The sequence below is a fragment of the Chiloscyllium punctatum genome, chromosome 19 (genome assembly GCF_047496795.1).
Source record: "Chiloscyllium punctatum isolate Juve2018m chromosome 19, sChiPun1.3, whole genome shotgun sequence".
Taxonomy (NCBI): Eukaryota; Metazoa; Chordata; class Chondrichthyes; order Orectolobiformes; family Hemiscylliidae; genus Chiloscyllium; species Chiloscyllium punctatum.
The window spans coordinates 88,446,845-88,470,073 of NC_092757.1; the positions used below are offsets into that span (position 1 = coordinate 88,446,845).

The 23,229-nt window shown below is 43.7% G+C and overlaps 1 protein-coding gene, 2 non-coding genes and 2 pseudogenes across 3 annotated transcripts in view; all 5 read left to right on the plus strand.

Moving 5' to 3' along the window:
• tex14 (testis expressed 14, intercellular bridge forming factor) overlaps positions 1-23,229 on the plus strand; it is a 161,038-nt gene that overhangs the window by 28,680 nt on the left and 109,129 nt on the right. Inside the window, exon 3 of the mRNA XM_072589188.1 lies at positions 23,092-23,206. Within this exon, the coding sequence (XP_072445289.1) occupies positions 23,092-23,206 (115 nt within the window). The remainder of the gene's footprint in view (positions 1-23,091; positions 23,207-23,229) is intronic.
• On the plus strand, positions 5,644-5,865 carry LOC140491690 (small nucleolar RNA U3; annotated as a pseudogene).
• LOC140491688 (small nucleolar RNA U3) lies at positions 10,036-10,250 on the plus strand. Its single transcript, XR_011963364.1, has one exon. It is a non-coding gene; the product is annotated as a small nucleolar RNA U3 (small nucleolar RNA).
• LOC140491689 (small nucleolar RNA U3) lies at positions 15,783-15,987 on the plus strand. The gene has a single exon (XR_011963365.1). It is a non-coding gene; the product is annotated as a small nucleolar RNA U3 (small nucleolar RNA).
• LOC140491691 (small nucleolar RNA U3) lies at positions 18,188-18,373 on the plus strand (annotated as a pseudogene).

Sequence of the window (23,229 nt, forward strand, 5' to 3'; positions counted from 1 at the left end):
TTTGGTTCGGGGGGGCTGGGGCGTGCGCCAAGACCTGGGAGGAGCGGATCAGGAAGATGAGACAGAAACTAGGCAGATGGGGGCAACGTTCGCTCTCCATCGTGGGAAAAAACCTGGTCATCAGGTGTGAGGTACTCTCAGTATTGCCATATGTGGCACAGGTCTGGCCTATCCCCAGGACCTGTGCCGCCGCAGTCACCCGGGCCATCTTCCAATTCATTTGGAGATCAAAGATGGACCGGGTCCGAAGAGACTCTATGTACAAAGACCGGTGCAATGGGGGAAAAAACACGCCCAATGCCACCCTCACCCTGATGGCCACCTTTGTGTGTGGCTGCATCAAGCTGTGCGTGGATCCCCGGTACGCAAACACCAAGTGTCACTACGTACTGAGGTTCTACCTGTCCCCGGTGTTGCGAAGGATGGGCCTGGCCTCACTGCCGCGGAACGCTCCGAGTAGTTGGACCGTTCCGTATCACCTGTTCTTCGTGGAGAAGTTTATGAAGAAAAACATCTTTGACCACAAGTCAATCAGGAAGTGGTCAGCATGTAGTGTCCTTGAGACCCTTCGGAAAAAGGAGAGGGCGGATCCTATCGAGCGGTTCCCTGAGCAGACTGTCAAAGCCATTTGGCAGAATGCCTCATCGCCAGAACTTTCCAACAAGCACCAAGACGTGGCTTGGCTGGTGTTGAGAAGGGCTTTGCCTGTGAGTTCCTTTATGCACTTCCAGACTCTCAGCCGCATCACACGCTGCCCTCAAAGCAGCTGCGGAGGAGGGGGGCGGGGGGATCGAGATTGTCACACACCTCCCTTCTGGAATGTACCTATGCAGAAGAAGTCTGGAGAGGAATGCAGTGGTGTTTGTTGAGGTTCGTCCCGAGCAGCACCGTGACGCGGGACTCCGTGCTCTACAGTGTGTTCCCTGGGATGCAAACCGAGATGAACATCAACTGTGTCTGGAGGATCAGCAACTCAGTGAAGGACGCTTTTCTAGGCAGTCCGAAACCTATTGATCTTCCAGCTGAAGGAGTTGTCCCCGACCAAGTGTTGCAGACTGGCACATTCCAAGGTCCAGGACTACGTGTTGAGGGTCGCGCTGAATCTCAGGGCAGCTGTCGCCAAGGTGCGGTGGGGAAAGAACACAGGGGGCGACGCAGTAAGGGGGCTCTGCTGACCCCTCAGCTAAATATATGGATAGTAATCGTACAGACCTGTATATATGAATGATTTCTTTGTTTCTGTATGCAAAGAAATGGAATGTTTATGTATGTATGGCATGACCAATTGTACACATCATCAAAATAGTTTATGAATAAAGTATATTTTTGAAATAAAGTAAAGTTGCTTACGCGATGTGTTTCTACGGTGGCCTTCCTGGCCAACGTTAAAGCTGACGTCCTGTTTCTGCAGGAGTGTGGGATACTGCACTTGAGCAGCTACAGGAGATGGTCGAGCTTGTGGGCCCATGGGTTGTCAATTTGGTCGGGGAGCAACGATAGCTGCGCTTCCGGCCTGGGTATCCTGTTGCAAGGCGGCAACTTCTCCATCTCCGAGGTTAAGGAGGTGGTGGGTGGGCGCCTCCTCGTCACCGACGTCATGTACAGGAATGCCTCCCTGAGACTGATTAATGTGTACGCCCCAGTGGGTGAGAGGGAATGGTTGGCCGTCTGCAGCGGCTTCCACTGTTGCTGGCTACGTCCAGGCTGGTCATTCTGGCCGGAGACTTCAACTGTATCATTGATGCAGATGGACGATCTGGCGGAGGGGGACAGTAAACTGGGCGCCACATCCAGAGCCCTAATGGAAACGGTAAAAGATGCCAAGCTGCACGACGTCTTCAGCACCCTTGCAGACGGAGCGCAGCGTAGATACACCTGGTCACGGGCAGACGGGTCTATCCGCTCAAGGATAGATTACCTGTTTGTGTCCCGAACGCTCTCAGTCAGATCCACCAATGTCAAGCCGGTGTTCTTCTCTGACCACTGCCTCCTGCTGGCCAACTGTCACCTACAGGACGAGCAGCGGGCTGGTAAGGGAACATGGAAGCTGAACACAAAGCTGTTGACCCCGGAAAACATTGAGGAGCTCAAGAGGGACTATGCAGGTTGGAGAACCGTGAAGCCCCTCTTTGAGTCCCCAGTGGACTGGTGGGAAACAGTAAAAGGGAACATCAAGAGGTTCTTCATCCTCAAAGGTGTTCAGGAGGTGAGGGAGAGGCGGGGAAAACTGTCCCAGCTCCAGGAAGGTATGCAGAACCTGCACCTGCTGCAGATGATGGGGGTCAATGTCACAGAGGACCTCAAGGAGTTGAAGGACCAGCAAGCCTCGCTCTTTGCCTTGGTGGCCTCCAAGATAATCTTCTGGTCCAGGGTCCGCTCGGTGGAGCAGGACGAGACGTGCTCACGTTTCTTCTTCCGGAAGGTGCACAAAGAGAGCTCCGTGCCCAGCGGCCTGAAGGAAGAAGATGGCTCGATAACGTTGTCTCAGGCTGACGTCATGAGGATCAGCAAATCCTTCTACCCCAGTCTATATGATGCGAAGCCAACCGATAGCGTGGCCTCCCAGTCGTTCCTGTCCACTATCACGGAGGTCTTAGACGACAGAACACGGGAGAGGCTGGACCAGCTGCTATCTCTGGTCGAGCTGACCAAGGCCCTCGAGTACTTCGAAAAGAATAAAACTCCCAGAAGCGACAGTTTACCGTTCGAGCTCTGTTCTGCTCTGTGGGACTTGATTGGCCAGGATATGCTGGAGGTGTATGTCAGTATGCTTCTGGCAGGTAGCATGAGTGAATCCATGAGGAAAGGCATCATCACCCTCATCTACAAGCAGAAGAGGGAGAGGGAGGAACTCAGAAATTGGAGACCAATCTTACTATTGAATGTGGATTACAAAGTTTTGCCAAAGGTTATTGCCAACCGGGTCAGGTCTGCTCTGGGATCGGTGATTCACTCTGACCTACCTGTGCTGTATTGGGCAGGAAGATCACTGAGAGTCTCGCACTCCTCAGGGATTGCCTACGTGCAGGACAGATGGTTGGACACCTGCCTTATCAGCCTGGACCAGGAGAAAGCCTTTGACAGGATATCACACAGGTATATGAGAGATGTTCTCTCCAAACTGGGCTTTGGGGAGGGAATCTGCAATTGGATCAGACTGCTCTCCACCAACATTGTCAGTGCAGTCTCAATCAATGGGTGGGAATCAGATAGCTTCCCAGTCAGATCTGGAGTCAGGCAATAGAGCCATTTGCTGAGTCCATCAGGAAGGATGCGAGCCTGAGAGGGGTGACTGTTCCTGGCAGCGGGGACCTACAGGTTAAGGCCTCCCTGTACATGGATGACGTCGCCATTTTCTGCTTGGATCAGCTGTCCGTGCACAGACTAATGTGCATATGTGACCAGTTCGAACGGGTCTCGGGGGCCAAGGTAAACCGAGGCAAGAGCGAGGCCATGCTCTTTGGGAACTGGGCCGACCAGTCCTCGATCCCCTTCACCGTCAGGACCGACCACCTGAAGGTGCTGGGTATTTGGTTCGGGGTGGCTGGGGCGTGCGCCAAGTCTTGGGAGGAGCGTATCAGGAAAGTGAGGCAGAAACTGGGCAGATGGAAGCTACGGTTGCTCTCCATCGTGGGAAAATTCTGGTCATCAGGTGTGAGGCACTATCATTGCTGTTATATGTGGCACAGGTCTGGCCTATTCCCAGAACCTGTGCCATTGCAGTCACCGGGGCCATCTTCCAATTATATGGAGATCAAAGATGGACCGGGTCCGAAGGGACTCGATGTATAAAGATCTGGGCAACGGGGGAAAAAATACTCGCAATGCCTCCCTCACCCTGATGGCCACCTTTGTGTGTGGCTGCATCAAGCTGTGCGTGGATCCCTAGTACGCAAACACCAAGTGTCACTACGTACTGAGGTTCTACCTGTGCCTGGTGTTGCGGAAGGATGGGCCTGACCTCGCTGCCGCGGAACGCTCTGAGTAGTTGGACTGTTCCGTATCACCTGTCCTTCATGGAGAAGTTTATGAAGAAAAACACCTTTGACCGCAAGTCCATCAGGAAGTGGTCAGCATGTAGTGTCCTTGAGACTCTTCGGGAAAAGGAGAGGGCGGATCCTATCGAGCGGTTCCCTGAGCTGACTGTCAAAAGTCATTTGGCAGAATGCCTCATCGCCAGAACTTTCCAACAAGCACCAAGACATGGCTTGGCTGGTGTTGAGAAAAGCTTTGCCAGACTCTCAGCTGCACCGCACGCTGCCCTCGAAGCGGCTGCGGGGGGGACAGGACTGTCACACATCTCCTTCTGGAATGTGCCTACGCAGAAGAAGTCTGGAGAGGAATGCAGTGGTGTTTGTCGAGGTTCGTCCCGAGCAGCGCCGTGACACGGGACTCCGTGCTCTACGGTGTGTTCCTCAGGATGCACACTGAGACAAACATCAACTGTGCCTGGAGGATCATCAACTTGGTGAAGGACACTCTCTGGACGGTTCATCTTCCAGCTGAAGGAGTTGTCTCCGACTGAGTGTTGCAGACTGGCACATTCCAAGGTCCAGGAATACATGTTGAGGGACGCGTTGAAGCTCAGGGCAGCTGTCGCCAAGGCGCGGTGTGGAAAGACCACCTTGTAACATCTGCCTGCCTAAGCACAGGGGGCCGACGCAGTAAAGGGGCTCCGCTGACCCCCCCCAGCTAAATATATAGATAGTAATCATACAGACCTGTATATATGAATGATTACTTTGTCTCTGTATGCAAAGAAATGGAATGTTTACGTATCTATATCAATTGTATAGATCATCAAAATATTTTATGAATAAAATATATTTTTGAAATAAAAACAAATTGCCTACGTGCAGGACAGGGCCCTGGTTGGACACCTGCCTCATCAGCCTAGACCAGGAGAAAGCCTTTGACAGGATATCACATACGTATATGAGAGATGTTCTCTCCAAAACGGAGAGGGCAGATCCTGTTGGGCAGTTTCTCTGGCAGACTGTCAAAGTCATTTGGCAGAATGCCTCATCGCCAGAACTTTCCAACAAGCACCAAGACATGGCTTGGCTGGTGTTGAGAAGAGCTTTACCTGTGAGATCCTTTATGCATGACCGGACTCTGTGCCACCGCACGCTGCCCTCGAAGCAGCTGTGGAGGGGGTGAGACTGTCACACACCTCCTTCTAGAATGTGCCTATGCAAAGGAAGTCTGGAGGGGAATGCAGTGGCGTTTGTTGAGGTTTGTCCCAAGCAGCTCCATGATGTGGGACTCTGTGCTGTACAGTCTGTTCCCTGGGATGCACACTGAGACGAACATCAGCTGTGTCTGGAGGATCATCAACTCGGTGAAAGATGCTCTTTGGTCTGTCCGAAACCTGTTGGTCTTCCAGCTGAAAGAGTTGGCCTCGTCCGAGTGTTGCAGACTGGCACATTCCAAGGACTACATGCTGAGGGACGCATTGAAGGTTGGGGCAGGTGCCACCAAAGCACTGCCGAAGAACAACGGGGGGCCCACTCAGTAATTGGGCTCCGCTGACTTCTCAGCTAAACACCAAGAAGCTGGATGGTTAACATACAGACTTGTGAATACAAATGACTCAGTCTGTCCTCTGTATGTAAAGACGTAATGTATATATGAATGGCATCACTAACTGTACAGATATCAAAAGATTTCTGTGAATAAAGTATATTTTTGAAATAAATGAGTTTTAGAGTGTTTGATCTCACAAACCAAATGGCAGATTCACAGTGTCCTCTTCTGAGCAGGATCTAAGTGTGGAGTATTGCCTTGATCAGCTGCCCTTTGCCATTGATGAGTGTTCTATCACTCTGTTATGGAGAGTTGGGAGGAGAACACAATCTGACTGGTTTCTCTTAAATTAATGCCAAAAGCAGAATTTTTTTTTGTTTAATATTACGACCCTTTAAGTTCATTTCCTTCAATAAGATTTTGTTGCCTTTGAGCTCTCTCAGCTCAAATTGCCAACTGTTGGCTGTTGTGCTGGAAAAGCATAGCAGGTCAGGCAGCATCCAAGGAGCAGGAGAATCAATGTTTCGGGCATAAGTCCTCCAGCAGGAACGGGGCTTGTGAGCCATGGAGGCAGAGAGATAAATGGGAGGAGAGTGCAGCAGGGGGAAGGTAGCTGGGAATGTGATTGGTAGATGAAGGTGGGGGTGAAAGTGAAAGGTCGGAGAGGAGGGTGGAGCAGATAGGTGGGAAGGAAGATGGACGCTGACTTGGCTCAAGATTGGGATACAGACGGACTCTAACCTCACACCTTTCATGCATTGTCTGAGCTGAGATGTCACTTTTTTTTATAAAACCTTCTGTTATCTTGAGAATGTGACTTGAAAGAAGTTCTGGGACTTACATGTTAATGCAAACCTGCAAAGCTTTCAAAAAGATGAAAGACTTAACAGCAATCTAGATTTGTTCAACATACTGTTTCAGTTGCATGACACTGATCTTGTGCTATAAATTCTGAGTCTTATGATCCTGCTCCACAGCTTCTTGATGAAGGAGCAGCACTCTGAAAGCTAGTACTTCCAAATAAACCTGTTGGAATATAACCTGGTGTTGTGTGATTTTTACTTTGTCCGCACCAATCTAACACTGGCACCTCCACATCATACTGAGTGATGAATGTGAAAGCGATGCCAAGTGACACTGCCTGCTGGTTTCTTTTTTTTCTTTTTTCTTTTTTTTTTCTTCTCTTTTTTTTTCTTTTTTTTTACAAGGTGCACGAATCTTTATTCAAATTTCCACCACCAGGAAGAAAGGAAACACCCGAGTGGCCAGTGACAAGCTGTACCCTTCACATCAAAGGGCAAACACTTCTGTTTATTTTTTTTTCTAAATTTTAAAAAAAATTTTAACCCCCACACTACCGCCTAACTGCGGTAGTGCTTATTTTTATTCCCCAGCACCCATGGTGTGTGGGTGTGCAGGTGTAAAACACAGTGAAGGACACAAAGTGGCCTGCTGGTTTCTTTTTTTTTCTTTTTTTTGTGTGTAGATGTGAGACACAGTGAAAGACACAAAGTGCACAAATCTTTATTCAATTTCCACCACCAGGAAGATAGGAAAAACACCCGAGTGGCTAGTGACAAGCACTGCCCTTCACATCAAAGGGCAATGCTGTGTGATCAAAAACAGTGAAGGACACAAAGTGGCCTGCTGGTTTCTTTTTTTTTTCTTTTTTTAACCCCCACACTACCGCCTAAGTGCGGTAGTGCTTATTTTTTTCCCCAGCACCCATGGTGTGTGTGTGTAGATGTGAGACACAGTGAAAGACACAAAGTGCACAGATCTTAATTCAATTTCCACCACCAGGAAGATAGGAAAAACACCCAAGTGGCCAGTGACAAGCACTGCCCTTCACATCAAAGGGCAATGCTGTGTGATCAAAAACAGTGAAGGACACAAAGTGGCCTGCTGGTTTCTTTTTTTTTTCTTTTTTTTTCTTTTTTTTTCTTTTTCTTTACAAATCTTTATTCAATTTCCACCACCAGGAAGATATGAAAAATACCCGCGTGGCCAGTGACAAGCACTGCCCTTCAAACCAAAGGGCAATGCTGTGTGAACAAAAACAGTGAAGGGAAGGGTAGGGACTAAATCAAAATAGAATTGGAGTCTCCTGGTTATATATTTTTTTTTCTTTTTTTTTTCTTTTTTTTCCCCCAGCACCCATAGTGTGTGTGTGTGCAGGTGTGAGACACAGTGAAAAGACACAAAGTGCACAGATCTTAATTCAATTTCCACCACCAGGAAGATAGGAAAAACACCCAAGTGGCCAGTGACAAGCACTGCCCTTCACATCAAAGGGCAATGCTGTGTGATCAAAAACAGTGAAGGACACAAAGTGGCCTGCTGGTTTCTTTTTTTTTTTCTTTTTCTTTTTTTTTCTTTTCCTTTTTTTAATGCTGTGTGAGCAAAACAGTGAAGGGGAGGGTAGGGACTAAATCAAAATAGAGTTGGACGGGGAAATAATACGCGCCACTCCCTGCGGCGCCCACCTCTCCCTGAACGACTCCAGGGTGTTGGTGGACACCGCGTGCTCCTTCTCCTGGTTATATATATTTTTTTTTTTTTTCTTTTTTTTTTCGAACCTTTATTCAATTTCCACCACCAGGAAGATATGAAAAACACCCAAGTGGCCAGTGACAAGCACTGCCCTTCAAACCACAGGGCAATGCTGTGTGAGCAAAACACAGTGAAGGGGAGGGTAGGGACTAAATCAAAATAGAATTGGAGTCTCCTGGTTATATATTTTTTTTTCTTTTTTTTTTCTTTTTTTTTTCCCCAGCACCCATAGTGTGTGTGTGTGCAGGTGTGAGACACAGTGAAAAGACACAAAGTGCACAGATCTTAATTCAATTTCCACCACCAGGAAGGTAGGAAAAACACCCAAGTGGCCAGTGACAAGCACTGCCCTTCACATCAAAGGGCAATGCTGTGTGATCAAAAACAGTGAAGGACACAAAGTGGCCTGCTGGTTTCTTTTTTTTTCTTTTTCTTTTTTTTTCTTTTCCTTTTTTTAATGCTGTGTGAGCAAAACAGTGAAGGGGAGGGTAGGGACTAAATCAAAATAGAGTTGGACGGGGAAATAATACGCGCCACTCCCTGCGGCGCCCACCTCTCCCTGAACGACTCCAGGGTGTTGGTGGACACCGCGTGCTCCTTCTCCTGGTTATATATTTTTTTTTTTTGTTTTTTTTCTTTTTTTTTTCGAACCTTTATTCAATTTCCACCACCAGGAAGATATGAAAAACACCCAAGTGGCCAGTGACAAGCACTGCCCTTCAAACCACAGGGCAATGCTGTGTGAGCAAAACACAGTGAAGGGGAGGGTAGGGACTAAATCAAAATAGAATTGGAGTCTCCTGGTTATATATATTTTTTTCTTTTTTTTTCTTTTTTTTTTCCCCAGCACCCATAGTGTGTGTGTGTGCAGGTGTGAGACACAGTGAAAAGACACAAAGTGCACAGATCTTAATTCAATTTCCACCACCAGGAAGATAGGAAAAACACCCAAGTGGCCAGTGACAAGCACTGCCCTTCACATCAAAGGGCAATGCTGTGTGATCAAAAACAGTGAAGGACACAAAGTGGCCTGCTGGTTTCTCTTTTTTTTTTTCTTTTTTTTTCTTTTTTTTTCCCGCGTGCTCCTTCTCCAGAGACACCCGGATATGATTTATGTTTTTTTTAAAAAAAATTTTTTTTTTTCTCCTTTTTTTTTTCCCCACACTACCGCCTAAGTGCGGTAGTGCTTATACTTTCCCCAGCACCCACGGTGTGTGTGTGTGCAGGTGTGAGACACAGTGAAAAGACACAAAGTGCACAGATCTTAATTCAATTTCCACCACCAGGAAGATAGGAAAAACACCCGAGTGGCCAGTGACAAGTACTGCCCTTCAAACCACAGGGCAATGCTGTGTGATCAAAAACAGTGAAGGACACAAAGTGGCCTGCTGGTTTCTTTTTTTTTTTTTTTTTTTTGAACACTCCTATTTCTTTTTTTTTTTTTTGTTTATTTTTTTTTTTCCCCCCACACTACCACCCAACTGCGGTAGTGCTTATTTTTTTCCCCACCACCCATGGTGTGTGTGTGTGTGCACGCGCAGGTGTGAGACACAATGAAAGACACAAAGTGCACGAATCTTTATTCGATTTCCACCACCAGGAAGATAGGAAAAACACCTGAGTGGCCAGTGACAAGCACTGCCCTTCAAACCACAGGGCAATGCTGTGTGATCAAAAACAGTGAAGGACACAAAGTGGCCTGCTGGTTTCTAGTGATGCATACTTAACTTTTGATTTGTCTATTGAATAGATTATGATAATCACAGTTTGTGAATTTGTGTCTTCAATGGAATGAAATAGAAAAATATTCAACTTTTATATATTTATTTTATGATATAATGCAAATTAAATGACTGGTAAGAATACTAATGAAAAAAATGGTGAATTGGAGACCCAGTCCCTAACTGTGATGTGTGTCTGTGGTATTGCCATCTGAATTTGTGAGTCTGGTTTGTTAAGACTATACTCTTAGGGATCATTTCTATAGTTCTTTCCTAGAGAAATGGGTTCTGGAGTGTTTAGTCTCACAAACCACAAGAGGATTTATAGTGTTCTCCTCTGAGCAGGAAGTAGGCATTGAGTGTTGCTTTAAGCAGCTGCTCTTTGCCATTGATGAATGTTCTACCTCTTTTTTATAGAGAGCTGGATGAGGTGAACACAATCTGAGTGGCATGTCTTCCATTAAACCCCAAAAATAGATTCTTGTTTATTGTGTGCTTAGAACTCCTTTTCAACTCATCCTCTTGTATAAGGTGTGTGAGGTATGCCTCAGTTTAGGCTTATGAATGAAGTATATTTTTGCAGTCTGAAATGTTTGTCAGCTCTAGGTAGCACTGGTGATTCTTCAGAAACTGGTACAATGCAAGATCTGGGATTATGTGCTGATGGATGCAGTAAAGTTGAGGGCAGCTGCTGCCAAAGTGTAATGGAGAAAGACCACTGTCTAATATCTTTCAGCCAAAGTACATTGGGGGTCCATTTACTTATAAGAACTTCCTTGTGCCTCGAATACATGGAAATACTATCTTGCATATGTAAGAAATGATTTGGATTTGTTTGTTAGCATGGTCGGGAAAGTCAAATGGCAATGTTTCTTCTCCATATGCAAAGATTGTACAGAATTGAACTGCTTTAGTGACTATAAATGTCTGCAAAGAATTTTTTATGAGTAAAGTATATGTTTGAAATAAAAGGTTTATTGCCCATTAATGAGAAAGCAGCTGATTGTCATAGAGGCATACGGCATGGAAACAGGTACTTTGGCCCAACACGTCCATGCTGACCAGATTTCCTAAACCAAACTCGTCCCATTTGCCTACGTTTGGGCCATATCCCTCTAAATCATTTCTATATGTGTACCTCCAGTAAGAGTATGGCAACTTTACCTGTTTGACTTTGCTTCTTGAACTAATGCAGCCTATTTTTGTATATCTGTAGTTTTGTTCAGCATGGAATTCTAGGTTGATCTGGTGTCTGAAGAAATTATGAAATTTTTTTTAAGTTAAGGTGGTGTGTGCCGTGGGTAAAGGCGTTAGTTTTCTTTGTTCTGCTTCCCTTTCCTTGTAGCCATCCATTGGGTCCTGTTGAGGAATCTTTGGCATGTTCAGTTGCAGTGGAACATCTTGTGGATGATTCACACCATGCCAGCATACGGCAGTAGTGGAGTGATCAAATATTTAAAGTGATGATAGAAAGCTGATCAAGCAGGATGTTACATACTTGATGGTGTTGGAGTTATTTTGAGTGTTGTTGGAATTCTACACTTTCATCAAGTGGAAAGTGTGTCTGGAGCTCATATGGTCTGTCCACTTGTCCATTTTTTCTTTCTTTCTCTTCTTTTTTAAACTTTAACTTTACTTGTGTACCTTCTTGTGGAGAGTCTGAATGGCAACTAGGCATCCAGCGTGTCAGAGGAAAGTTTTGTTTCCGGTGGTGGCGGGAGAGGGAGACAAATTTAGATTTAGTGCCTGACAGGCTTATACCCGAAACGTCGATTCTCCTGCTCCTTGGATGTTATCTGACCTGCTGTGCTTTTCCATCACCACACTCTCGAGTCTCATCTCCAGCATCTACAGTCCTCACTTTCTATTAGGCTTCAGCAGTGTCTGCATTGGTGAGATCAGCTCAGTGCAAAATCATAGTAGCGGCGTTGTTGGTAGAGTCAAGATGGTGTTGCAGAATGGCGATGCTGTTCTGTGGTGGGGCACAGTGATGGGACTCAAGGCTAACAGACTGCATTGTGCTAGTGTTGGTCTCAGTGTTGGAGTGGAAGAGACCGGATCAATGTCGAGGGCTAAGCACTTCGAAAGGATTGTAATGGTAAACTTTTTAACTTTATTTCTTTATTTTGCTATCTTTATGCTCTGCATCTGTTTATTTCTGTGTTTTAAGAGGGCGCTGGAGAGTGGAGACATTATATAACATTTTTCTCACGATTGGTACCAAATGCACGTGGTAACGAATAAATCAATCGATAAAGTGTTGTATGATACTCCTGAATGGTCCCATGTAGCAGTGAACAACCGTTGGAAGTCAGGAGGTGAACCAGTTGTTTTAGAATACTCATGTTGTGATTTGCTTTTGTCAATTCTGATTTCAGGTTAACGTTTATATCCTGAACATAGTAACCATTTCCATCCGCTCCAGACCTGACCCATCACACCCTTCCCTTCCCAATATTGTATCCATTGTCACAATGCAGACAAAGTCTGCCACCACTCCCTTCCACTGACCAGATGCCCCAGGTTTACAATACCCTCGCTATCCTCTCTGATGTAACAGTAAACACAGCAACAGTCACCTGCCCCCTTGCCAGCATGTATCCTAGCATTGTACTACATACCGACTTGACATCTTACCCACTTTGCATCCTATTCCTTGCCAAATTTTCCCTTATGAGTTGGCACCTTACCCAAATGACACCCTCACCTACTCACTTGGCATCACATCCATTTGACTCTGAAGCACTGGCATTCCACAGCCTATTCAGCTGACATTCTACCTGTTACTCAGGTGGCACCTTGACACTCTATACACTTAACCTGATCAACAGGTACCCATCAGCCCCAGCACACTAACCCCATAATAACTTTACGTAGTTAGCATTTACCTGCAGCGATTAAAGCGGCTGTCTGTGATTCTGAACCTTTAAATTTCAGAAGAGGCTCTGCTCATTCCTCCGCCTCCGCTGTATCTGCTCCCAGGAGGACCAGTTCCACCACAGAACACACCAGATGGCTTCTTTAGAGACCGCAATTTCCCTTCCCACGTGGTTAAAGATACCCTCCAACGCATCTCGTCCACATCCCGCACCTCAGCCCTCAGACCCCACCCCTCGAACCGTAACAAGGACAGAACGCCCCGGGTGCTCACCTTCCACCCTACCAACCTTCGCATAAACAAAATCATCCGCCGACATTTCCGCCACCTCCAAAAAGACCCCACCACCAAGGGTATATTTCCCTCCCCACCCCTTTCCACCCTCTGCAAAGACTGTTCCCTCTGTGACTACCTGGTCAGGTCCACGCCCCCCTACAACCCACCCTCCCATCCTGGCACTTTCCCCTGCCACCGCAGGAACTGTGAAACCTGCGCCCACACCTCCTCCCTCACCTCTACCCAAGGCCCTAAAGGAGCCTTCCACATCCATCAGCCACACTCTGCTCACTGCTGTGAATGTGGACGTGATTTCTGTTCCCTGACATTTCCAGTGTAGGAGAGAATTGTCAGAATGGAAGTACTGCTCCCCATTCCCGAAGAAGCCCTGATCAGAATCTGTTGTCAGAAATGTCGAGCTCTCTGTGACCTCATCTTGAGGTCAAATGTTACACCAGGATTACAAGCGGTTTAGTTCAGCCTCAGACAGGAAGTTGCAGTGTTTGAGAAGGGTAAAAATTAGCTTCTGATATGTGATCCTAAATGGAGTTTATTCACTTACCCTCTTCTCGGGGGCTTTACTGTACTTCCTTAAGGAAACTTACTTAAGGTTGAGGAAGCAAAGATCAGACAGGGTTGCAGGATAGCCAGGAAGGAACTGAAGAATGGACTTAGAAGAGCTTGAAGGGGGCATGAAAAAACCTTGGCGGTTAGGATCAAGGAAACCCCATGGTGTTCTACACTTATGTGAGGAACAAGAGGATGGCCAGAGTGAGAGGAGGGCCAATCAGGGATAGTGGAGGGAACTTGTGCCTGGAGTCAGAGGAGGTAAGGGGAGCCTTTAATGAATACTTTGCTTAAGTATTCACTTGTGAGAGGGATGTTGTTGTTTGTAAGGACAGCATGAAACAGGCTGATACACTTGAACAGATTGATGCTAGGAAGGAGGATGTGCTGGAAATTTTGAAAAACCTGAGGATAGATAAGTTCCCTGGGCCAGACGGGATGTACCCAAGGTTACTGCAGGAAGCAAAGAAAGAGATTGCTGCACTTTTAGCAATGATCTTTGCATACTCACTGTTACTGGAGTAGTGCCAGATGATTGGAGAATCAAAGATGTTATTCCCTTGTTCAAGATGGGGAATACGGACAACCCTGGGAATTACAGTCCAGTCAGTTTTACATCGGTGGTGGGCAAATTATTGGAGAACTTCCGAGAGACAGGATTTATGATTATTTGGAAAAGCATAGCTTGATTAGAGATAGTCAACATGGCTTTGTGAGGGGTGGGTCATGACTCACAAGCTTTATTGAATTCTTTGAGGATGTGACAAAACATGTTGACGAAGGTGAATGTGGTGTACATGGATTTTGGCAAGGCATTTGATAAGGTTCCCAATGTAGGCTCATTCAGAAAGTAAGGAGGCATAAGATATAAGAAATTTTTCTGTCCTGATACTGAATTGGCTGGTCTATAGAAGACAGAGGGTGGTAGTTGATAGAAAGTATTCAGCCTGGAGCTCAGTGACCAGTGGTATTCCACAGGGATCTGTTCTGGTGCCTCTGCTCTTTGTGATTTTTATGAATGACTTGGATGAGGAAGTGGAAGGGTGCATTATTAGGTTTGACAATGACACAAAGGTTGATGGAGTTTTGGATCATGTGGAGTGCTGTTATAGGTTGCAGTGGGATATCTATTGGATGCAAGGCTGGGCTGTGTAGTGGCAGATGGAGTTCAAACTGGAAAAGTGTGAAGTGATTCATTTTGGAAGGTTGAATTTGAATGGAGATTACAGGGTTAAAGGCAGGATTCTTGGCAGTGTGGAGGAATAGAGGGATTTTGACGTCCACGTCCATAGATCCCTCAAAATTGCCACCCAAGTTGTTAGGGTTGTTAAGAAGGCTTACGGTGTGTCAGCTTTCATTAGCAGGGGGATTGAGTTTAAGAGCCATGAGGTTATGTTGCAGCTCTATAAAGCCCTGGCTAGACCACACTTAGAATATTATGTTCAGTTCTGGTTGCTTCACTATTGGAAGGATGTGGAAGCTTTCGAGAGGGCGCAGAGGAGATTTACCAGGTTGGTGCCTGGACTAGAGGGCATGGCTTATGAAGAAAGGTTGAGGGAGCCGGGCTTTTCTCATTGGAAGGAAAAAGGTTGAGAGGTGATGTTATAGAGGTGTATAAGATGATAAGCAACATAGATAGAGTGTATAGCCAGAGACTTTTTCCCAGGGCAGAAATGGCTATCACGAGGGGACATAATTTTAAGGTGATTGGAGGATGGTTCAGGAGAGATGTCAGAGGTCGGTTCTTTACGCAGAGAGTGGTGAGTGTGTGGAATGCACTGCAGCAGTGGTAGTAGAGTCAGATACATTAGGGACATTTAAGCAACTCTTGGAAAGGCACGTGGATGATTATAAAATGTAGCGTATGTAGGTTAGTTTGATCTTAGAGTAAGATTAAAGCTTGGCATGACATTGAGGGTCGATGAGCCTGTACTGTGCTGTACTGTTCTATGTTCCTGATTGTGATTAGTTTGTATGAGCTAGGAGCCATGCAACATCTTACTGAATGATGAATGTGAAAGTGATGTCATATGACACTGCCTGATGGTTTGTGGTGATGCATATTTGACTTTTGATTTTTTATTGATTAGATTATGATCATCACAGTTCGTGGGTTTCAATGTAATGAAATAGAAAAATACTCAAACTTTTATATGTACTGGCAAGAATACTAATGAAAAAAATTGATTGATTAGAGACCCAGTCCTAACTGTGATGTGTGTCTGTGGTATTGTCACCTGAATTTGCATGTGTGGTTTGTTAAGACTATATTCTTAGGGATCATTTCTATAGTTCTTTCCGAGAGAAATGGGTTCTGGAGTTTTAGGTCTCACAAACTGCAAGGAGGATTTATAGTGTTCTCCTCTGAGCAGGAAGTAGGCATTGAGTGTTGCTTTAAGCAGTTGGTCTTTGCCATTGATGAGTGTTCTGCCTCTCTCTTTTCTAGAGTCAACCCCCTAAAGCAGACTTTTGTTTGTTGAGTATGTTGACCCCCTTTTCACCTCATCCTCTTGCATAAGGTTTATGTACCCTACAGCTTAAGTATATGAATGAAGTATATTTTTGTCATTTGAAAAATCTGTTAGCTCCATGTACCACTGGTGGATGTTGGGAAACTGATACAATGCAAGATCTGTGCTGATGGATGCTGTAAAGCTAGACTGTGTGCTGATGGATGCTGTAAAGCTAGACTGTGTGCTGATGGATGCTGTAAAGCTGGGGGCAGCTGCTACCAAAGTTTAATGGAGAAAGACCACCAACTAATATCTTTCAGCCAAAGTACAATGGGAGTCCATTTACTTATCAGACCTTTCTAGTGCCTCGAATATATGGAAATAGTATCTTGCATATGTAAGAGATGTTTTGGGTTTGTTTGTTAGAATTGTTGAGAAAATCAAAAGCCAATGTTCTTCTCTATATGCAAAGATTGTATAGAACCAAACTTCTTTAGTGACTATAAATGTCTGCAAAGAACATTTTATGAGTAAAGTATGTTTTTGAAATAAAAGGTTTGTCTCCCTTTTATGAGAAAGGAGCTGATTGTCATAGAGGCATACAGCACAGAAACTGGCCCTTCAGCCCAACTTGTCCATGCCAACCAGATTTCCTAAACCAAACTTGTCCCATTTGCCGACATTTCCCATATCCCTCTAAACCATTTCTATCTGTGTACCTCCAGTACGAGTATCGCAACTTTACCTGTTTGACTTTGCTTCTTGAACTAATGCAGTCTATTTTGTATATCTGCAGTTTTTTGTACAGCATGTAATTCTAGGTTGATCAGGTGCCTGAAGAAATTATGAAAAATTTTTAAGTTAAGCTGGTGTGTGACGTGGGTCTAGGCAATGGTTTTCTTTGGTCTGCTGCCCTTTTCCTTGTAGCCATCAGCTGGGTGTTGTTGAGGAAACTGTTGTTAAGTTTAGTTGCATTGGTGCATCTGTGTGCACTATTAATGGCAGGATCAAATGTTTAAAGTGATAATGGAAAGCTGATCAAGCAGACTCTGACATCCTTGATGGTGTTGGAATTTTTTTGAGTGCTGTTGGGATTCCACACTACCAGATAAGTGGGAAGTGTGTCTGAAGCTCACCCAGTCTGCTACCTTTCCTGTTTTAATTGTTTCTCTGCTATTTCTTATATTCTAACCTGATTCTGATCAGTCACTTGCACTCTTGCCACCATGCACCCTCGCATTGTACTACATATCCATTTGGTATCCACCCCCTTTGCACCCCATCCCTTGCCAAATCTTTCCTTCCGACTTGACATCTTACCCACCTGACATTGTCCACTACTCACTTGGCATCACATCCACCTGACTATGAAACACTGAAACATCCTATCAATCTGATGTCTATCCCCTACTCAGATGGCACCTTGACACCCTATACACTTAATGCCTGATCAACAGGCACCCATTAGCCCCGGCACACTAACCTCACAATAACCTTACGTACTTAGCACTTGCCAGCAGCGATCAAAGCGGCTGTCTGTGATTCCAAGCCTTTACATTTCAGAAGATGATCTGCTCAGTGTTGTAAAGGGGCATGGTTTCTGTTTCCTCAACAGTTCTGTTGTACAAGAGGATTGTCAGAATGGAAGTACTGCTCCCCATTTCTGAAGAAGCCCTGATCAGAATCTCCTGTCAGAAAACAGAGTTCTCTGTGACCTTATTTTGAGGTCAAATGTTACACCAAGTTTGCAAGCAGTTTAGTTCGACCTCAGACAGGAAGTCAGTTGCTACGTTTGTGAAGGGTAAAAATTAAAGTGGTGATATGTGATTCTAAATGGAGTGCATTCGTTCATCCTCTTCTTGGGGGCCCTACTGTACTTTCTGATAGTGAGTTGTTTGGCTTGTTTAAGAGGTATATAATATGGTACTGAGTAATGAATATGAAAGCGATATTATGTGACATTGCCTGCTGGTTTGTGGTGATGCACGCTTAACTTTTGATTCACCTATGAATAGATTATGGTAATCACAGTTTGTTGATCAGAGGGTTTTAATGTAATAAAATTAAAAAATACTATTTTTGTATATTGATTTTTGTGATACAATGTAAATTAAATGAATTCTAATGAAAAATTGTTGAATTAAAGGGACCCAGTCCCTAACCGTGATGTGTGTCTGTGGTATTGCTACCTGAATTTGAATGGTTAGCTTGTTAAGACGATGCTTTTAGGGATAATTTTTGTAGTTTTTGCCTAGAGGAATGGGTTTGAAAGGGTTTGGTCTAATAAACGATGAGGAGGATTTGTATTGTTCTTTTCTAAGTAGGTATTGAATGTTGCTTTCAGCACCTGCTCTTTGCTATTGGTGAGTGTTCTGTCTCTCCTTTATAGTCTGAGTGGTTTGTTATTTAAAGGTGAGGCAGAGCTTTATTTTCATGATAGCTTGTTTTCTGAACTGTTTGCATATAGTTCTAGGTTGATCCAGTGAGTGTACAGTTGTAACTGATATATTTGAAATCAAATAAACCTGTTGGATTATAAACTGGTATTGTATGACTTCTGACGTTATCCACTCCAGTCCAACGCCAGCATCTTCACATCATGGCTTTATTTTTGCAATCAGCTATTGAAGGATTTGGACTGTGCTGTTAAGGAATTCTTGATAAGTGGAGTTGTAGTCGTATATCTTTGTAAATAATGTCTTTCATAAGTTAGAAATGCTTCGGGTTCTTTGGAACTGTCGGGAGAGTCAAACTCCAATATTCGTTTTCTTCTCAATATGTTCAGCCTGTATACAACTGAACTGCTCTAGTGACTATGTATGTACATAAAGATTTTTATGAATAAAGAATATTTCTAAAATAAAAAAAGAAAGGTTCTGTGCAGATCTGTGATGCAGGACTCAATGCTGTATGGTCTGTTCGCCAGGACGCACACTGAGGCAGACATTGACTGCACCTGGAGGATTGGTGAAAGGCACTTTTTGGTCTGCTCGAAACTTATTGGTCTTCCAGAGCAAGAAGTTAACCTCGACTAACTGTGCAGACTGGCGCATTTCAAGGTCCAGGACCAAATGCTGAGGGATGTACTAAAGCCTGGGGAAGCTGCCACCAAGGAGTCGCGGTGAAAGGCCACTATCTAAGGTCTTTCTGCTAAAGTAAAATGGGGGTCCGCTCAGGTATTGGACTCTCCCTGTGTCTCAAATGTATGTAAATTTAGTCTTGTATGAATAACAAATGTCTTGGGTTTATTTGTTCTGTATATGTAAAGTGAGTACAGAACTGAAGTGTATGTAAAGATCTTTTTACAGATAAAAGTACATTTTGAAATATAAAAAGTTCCTATGGATGAATTATATTGCTGCCATTGTATATCACTAATGGGTGGTCAAATGTTGAAAGGAATGTTGGGAGAGTTGATCTGGTATGTCGTGACATCCATGATGGTGTTAGAAAAAGAGAATGCATTCTGAGTGGTTTGTCTTAAAGTTGGTTAAAGTCAATGCTTTAATTTTTGCAGGTAGAGTGTTTACCTCCTGTAGTACTATAGCCTGTTTGGTTCACCTGCTGTACTGTTCAGTGTTGAGTTCGCAGTTACTCCAGTGATTTTTGAAGAAGCTGTGATATATTTTCAAGCTAAGATGGTGTATGATTTTGATACAGTTTGTTCTACTGCTCCTTTTCCCTCTACTCTTGGTTATTGAGAAATTTGGGAGGTATTGTTGAGGAAACTTTGGCAAATGGAGTTATCGTGGTTGATCCTTTGGCTGATGTGCACCAAGCCAGTGTGTGCCAATATTGGAGGATTCAAATGTTTAAAATGATGATGAGGAGTTGATCATGCAGCCAATTATATCCTTAATGGTGTTGGAATTTTCCAATTATTGTCGGAACTGCACTCTTCCAATCAAGTGTACAATAAGTATTGTATCATACTCCTGTCTGGCCTCATGTAAACAATAGAAAGGCTATGGGAATCAGGAGATAATCTAGTTTCTGTTGAACATTCAGCTTCTGACTTCCTTTAGTAGCTACTGTATCTGTGCTTATGTTTATGCGCTGGAACTCCCCAACCACATTCCTAGCCTTGGCTTCACACCCATTCCTCAGGATCCACTCCATCTTTCCCTGCTTCCCTATTTGCCCTGTACCAGTCCACTTCATTTCCTCCCTTCCCTGCTTCAGGCCTATGCCTCCCTCTCCGCACTGTCAAAATTGTCCTTTTTTCCCCTGCTCCAGACTTGACTCCCATCCCCTGACACTGGATATGATCTTCCTTTGCAGAAAAAGCAGTTTGAATAGTTTTGTTTTTAAACTTTTGTCAATACAAAATTGCATTGGTGTCTCAAGAAATTAAAGGGCATTAGAGAGCTTTAGTTATTGATGCACAAGGTCATAAATGATTGAATTGTACAGTGACTGGCATAAAGCGCTGTCTTGTCAAGTTTGGCACTTGTTTCTTATGTATTTTCGGTCAGCTTTCCTCATTATCAGTCTCTTGTTGTCTCTGCACATTGTTAAAGGTGGTTCATTACAGGTGCACACTAACCTGCATTTTTGCACCAATGATTACAATCATAGTTCTCTGGGGCAATTCTTTTTCCAAAAAATGTGCCCTTATTCAGCAAATTTGTAATTCCTTTGCCATCTAACAAACTAAGAACCAGCAAATTCCTTATTATTAGGCTATATAATTAGACGAATTAAACTCCGAGAAGTATTGGCCGGCCAATTGAATTGTAATCGGCTCTGCTAAGATATAGTTTGGCTGAGTTGAGAAGATCTCTTCCTTCCTGATCCTTCGTACTACTGAATTATATATTTGCAAGGAAAATACAGAGAGAGAGATGCAGATTTTCTTTTCAAAGTTCCTCCCATATAGCTGTGCAACTGCAGATTCTATAGAATGTTCCCAAAGCTGTTCAAAGGCTGCCAATGTAGTGAAAAACGGCCTTTCTGTCTGCCTTAAACTTGCCAGTCTTCTAGAGCATGGCGCCATCCAAGACTGGGTGTTGCATTAGTCACACAGATATTGCATTTTGTATTGAGTAAATTCTTGAACTCAGCTAGCCTTCTAAACAAAGTGAGAACAGAAGGTTAATCAGAACATGAATCACTTTCTGTCGTTCTTACTTACTCCATAGTTTCTGTTTTCTAAGCAGATCCTTTTTCTTTAGGACAAGGTCACTGCAATTGTCCAAATGTAGCCCAAGCTGAAAAGGGTTGTACAATCTGACAGAATTGTACATCTAATAGTCAAGTACTTGTAATGTTAAAGGGAATTATTGATAATTCCTTCACCTGATTCTTCTGCAGATGGACTTGCAATGAGGGAAAGGTGTTTCTGAGGAAGAACATGGACAACAACAACACAATGCATATATAGTGCTGAAATCAGCATAGCACCTGATTACAATCAATTATTCATTGATGTATCATTTTTCTCTTTAGTATCTTTTATTGTTTCCAATCTCTGTAAAATGAGCAGCATTTTTTAAAAGAATCAGTTGGTTGGATAGGAGACTGTTTCGTGCAATGTGATGAAAGGTGTGTAAACATATATGCCATTATCATTCTTTAAGTTTGGAATTTTTTAAAAGAGAAGCAGATTGATGTGGGTTAGTGCTGTGATGATTCATTTTCAAGATCAGCAGTCATTTTTGGAATAGTGACCTAAATTCAACATTGTTCAGAAAGCCGACCCTGCGATGTTAATGGAACAATATAGATACTGCTGAATTTATGGCAGTAGGGTAAACACATTTAAAGTCATTATCTTTGTTTTCAATTCAGATCATAAAACACCAGTATTGAATATAACAAAGAACTACTGATGCTGGAAAATCTGAAAGAAAAGCAGAAATTGTTGGAGAAACTCAGCAGGTCTGGCAACATCTGTGGAGAGAAAGCAGAGTTAATGTTTCGAGTCCAGTGACCCTTCTTCAGATTTGGGTTCACTAGGATGATCCCTTGTATGGAGGGATTGTCTTATGAGCAAAGGTTAAACAGGTTGGGACTACATTGTTGGAATTTAAAGGAATGAGAGGTGATCTCATTGAAACATATAGGATTCCTAAGGGACTTGACAGGGTAAATGCTGAGAGTATGTTTCACCTCTGGGGGTGAGTCTAGGACCAAAGGGCATTGTCTTAGAATAAAGCAGCATCAGCTTAATACTGAGATGAGGAGGAATTTCTTCCCTTAGAAGGTTATAGTCTTTGGAATTCTTTGCCATGGAGAGCTATGGGGTGGGGGTGGGGGGGGAACCTTATGTATATTTAAGGTTGAGTTGATCAAGGCTCTTGATCAGTAGGGGAATCAAGGGCTACAGGGAAAACGCAGGAAAGTAGTTATGAGGAATGTCACAACCTATTTCTTATAGATTTATGCTGCCAGATCTGTTCAGTAATATGAGAGTTGAGTTCAGAAGCAGGTTTTAGTTTCTCTCCTGGTCAGGAATTCAGGTCAGTTCAGGGAAGCCAGCTACCTCAGCAGGTATGTCTAGATTGTGAAGCTTCCAGACAAGGAGTATGAATTGAAATCTGTGAGAATATTTAAGATTTGTGAAAAGTTAGTGATGGCAAACTCGTAAAGGAATAATCAAATTGTCTCCACAGTGCATAGGAAAGAACCTGGAGTGGGTCAGTTATATAAAAATCTAACAAGTTGTGTTAGGGATCTAATTTCTTTTACATAAGCCTCTGTCATGAATGGCATTGAGAAACATGCTGAAACTTTGTTTTGATGTTCGTCTTAAGATCTTGTTTAATATGTATGTAGTTTATTCTCTTTATTTTGTAACAAAACCTTATGTTTTGTTGTTAAAGAATATCAGCAACTTCATGTTAAAATGCTTCAATGACTAATCACTGCATTAAGTAATTTTAAAAAATCGTTCCAGGTTTCATTTTGGGATTTGACTTACCAATCAATTGGTATCTTAACATGGGCCATGGGCTACACAGTGAACATAAGATATCAATTGCAGTGAATTACATTCCATAACTGTTAGTTTTGTACATAATGTACTTCACAACATTGTTCTGAAATTGGTCAATATATTAAATGAAATTTGTATCACAATTTTGATTTTGACCTAATTTGTGTTTTATTTTTCCAGGTGCTGCAGTAGACACTAGAAATAATTTGGGGCAGACTCCGCTATTTATAGCTGCTTTGCTGGACCTTGTCAAAGTTGTTGATGTTTTATTGGAGTTTGGAGCAAATCCTAACCAGTAAGTTTCTTAACCGAATACTT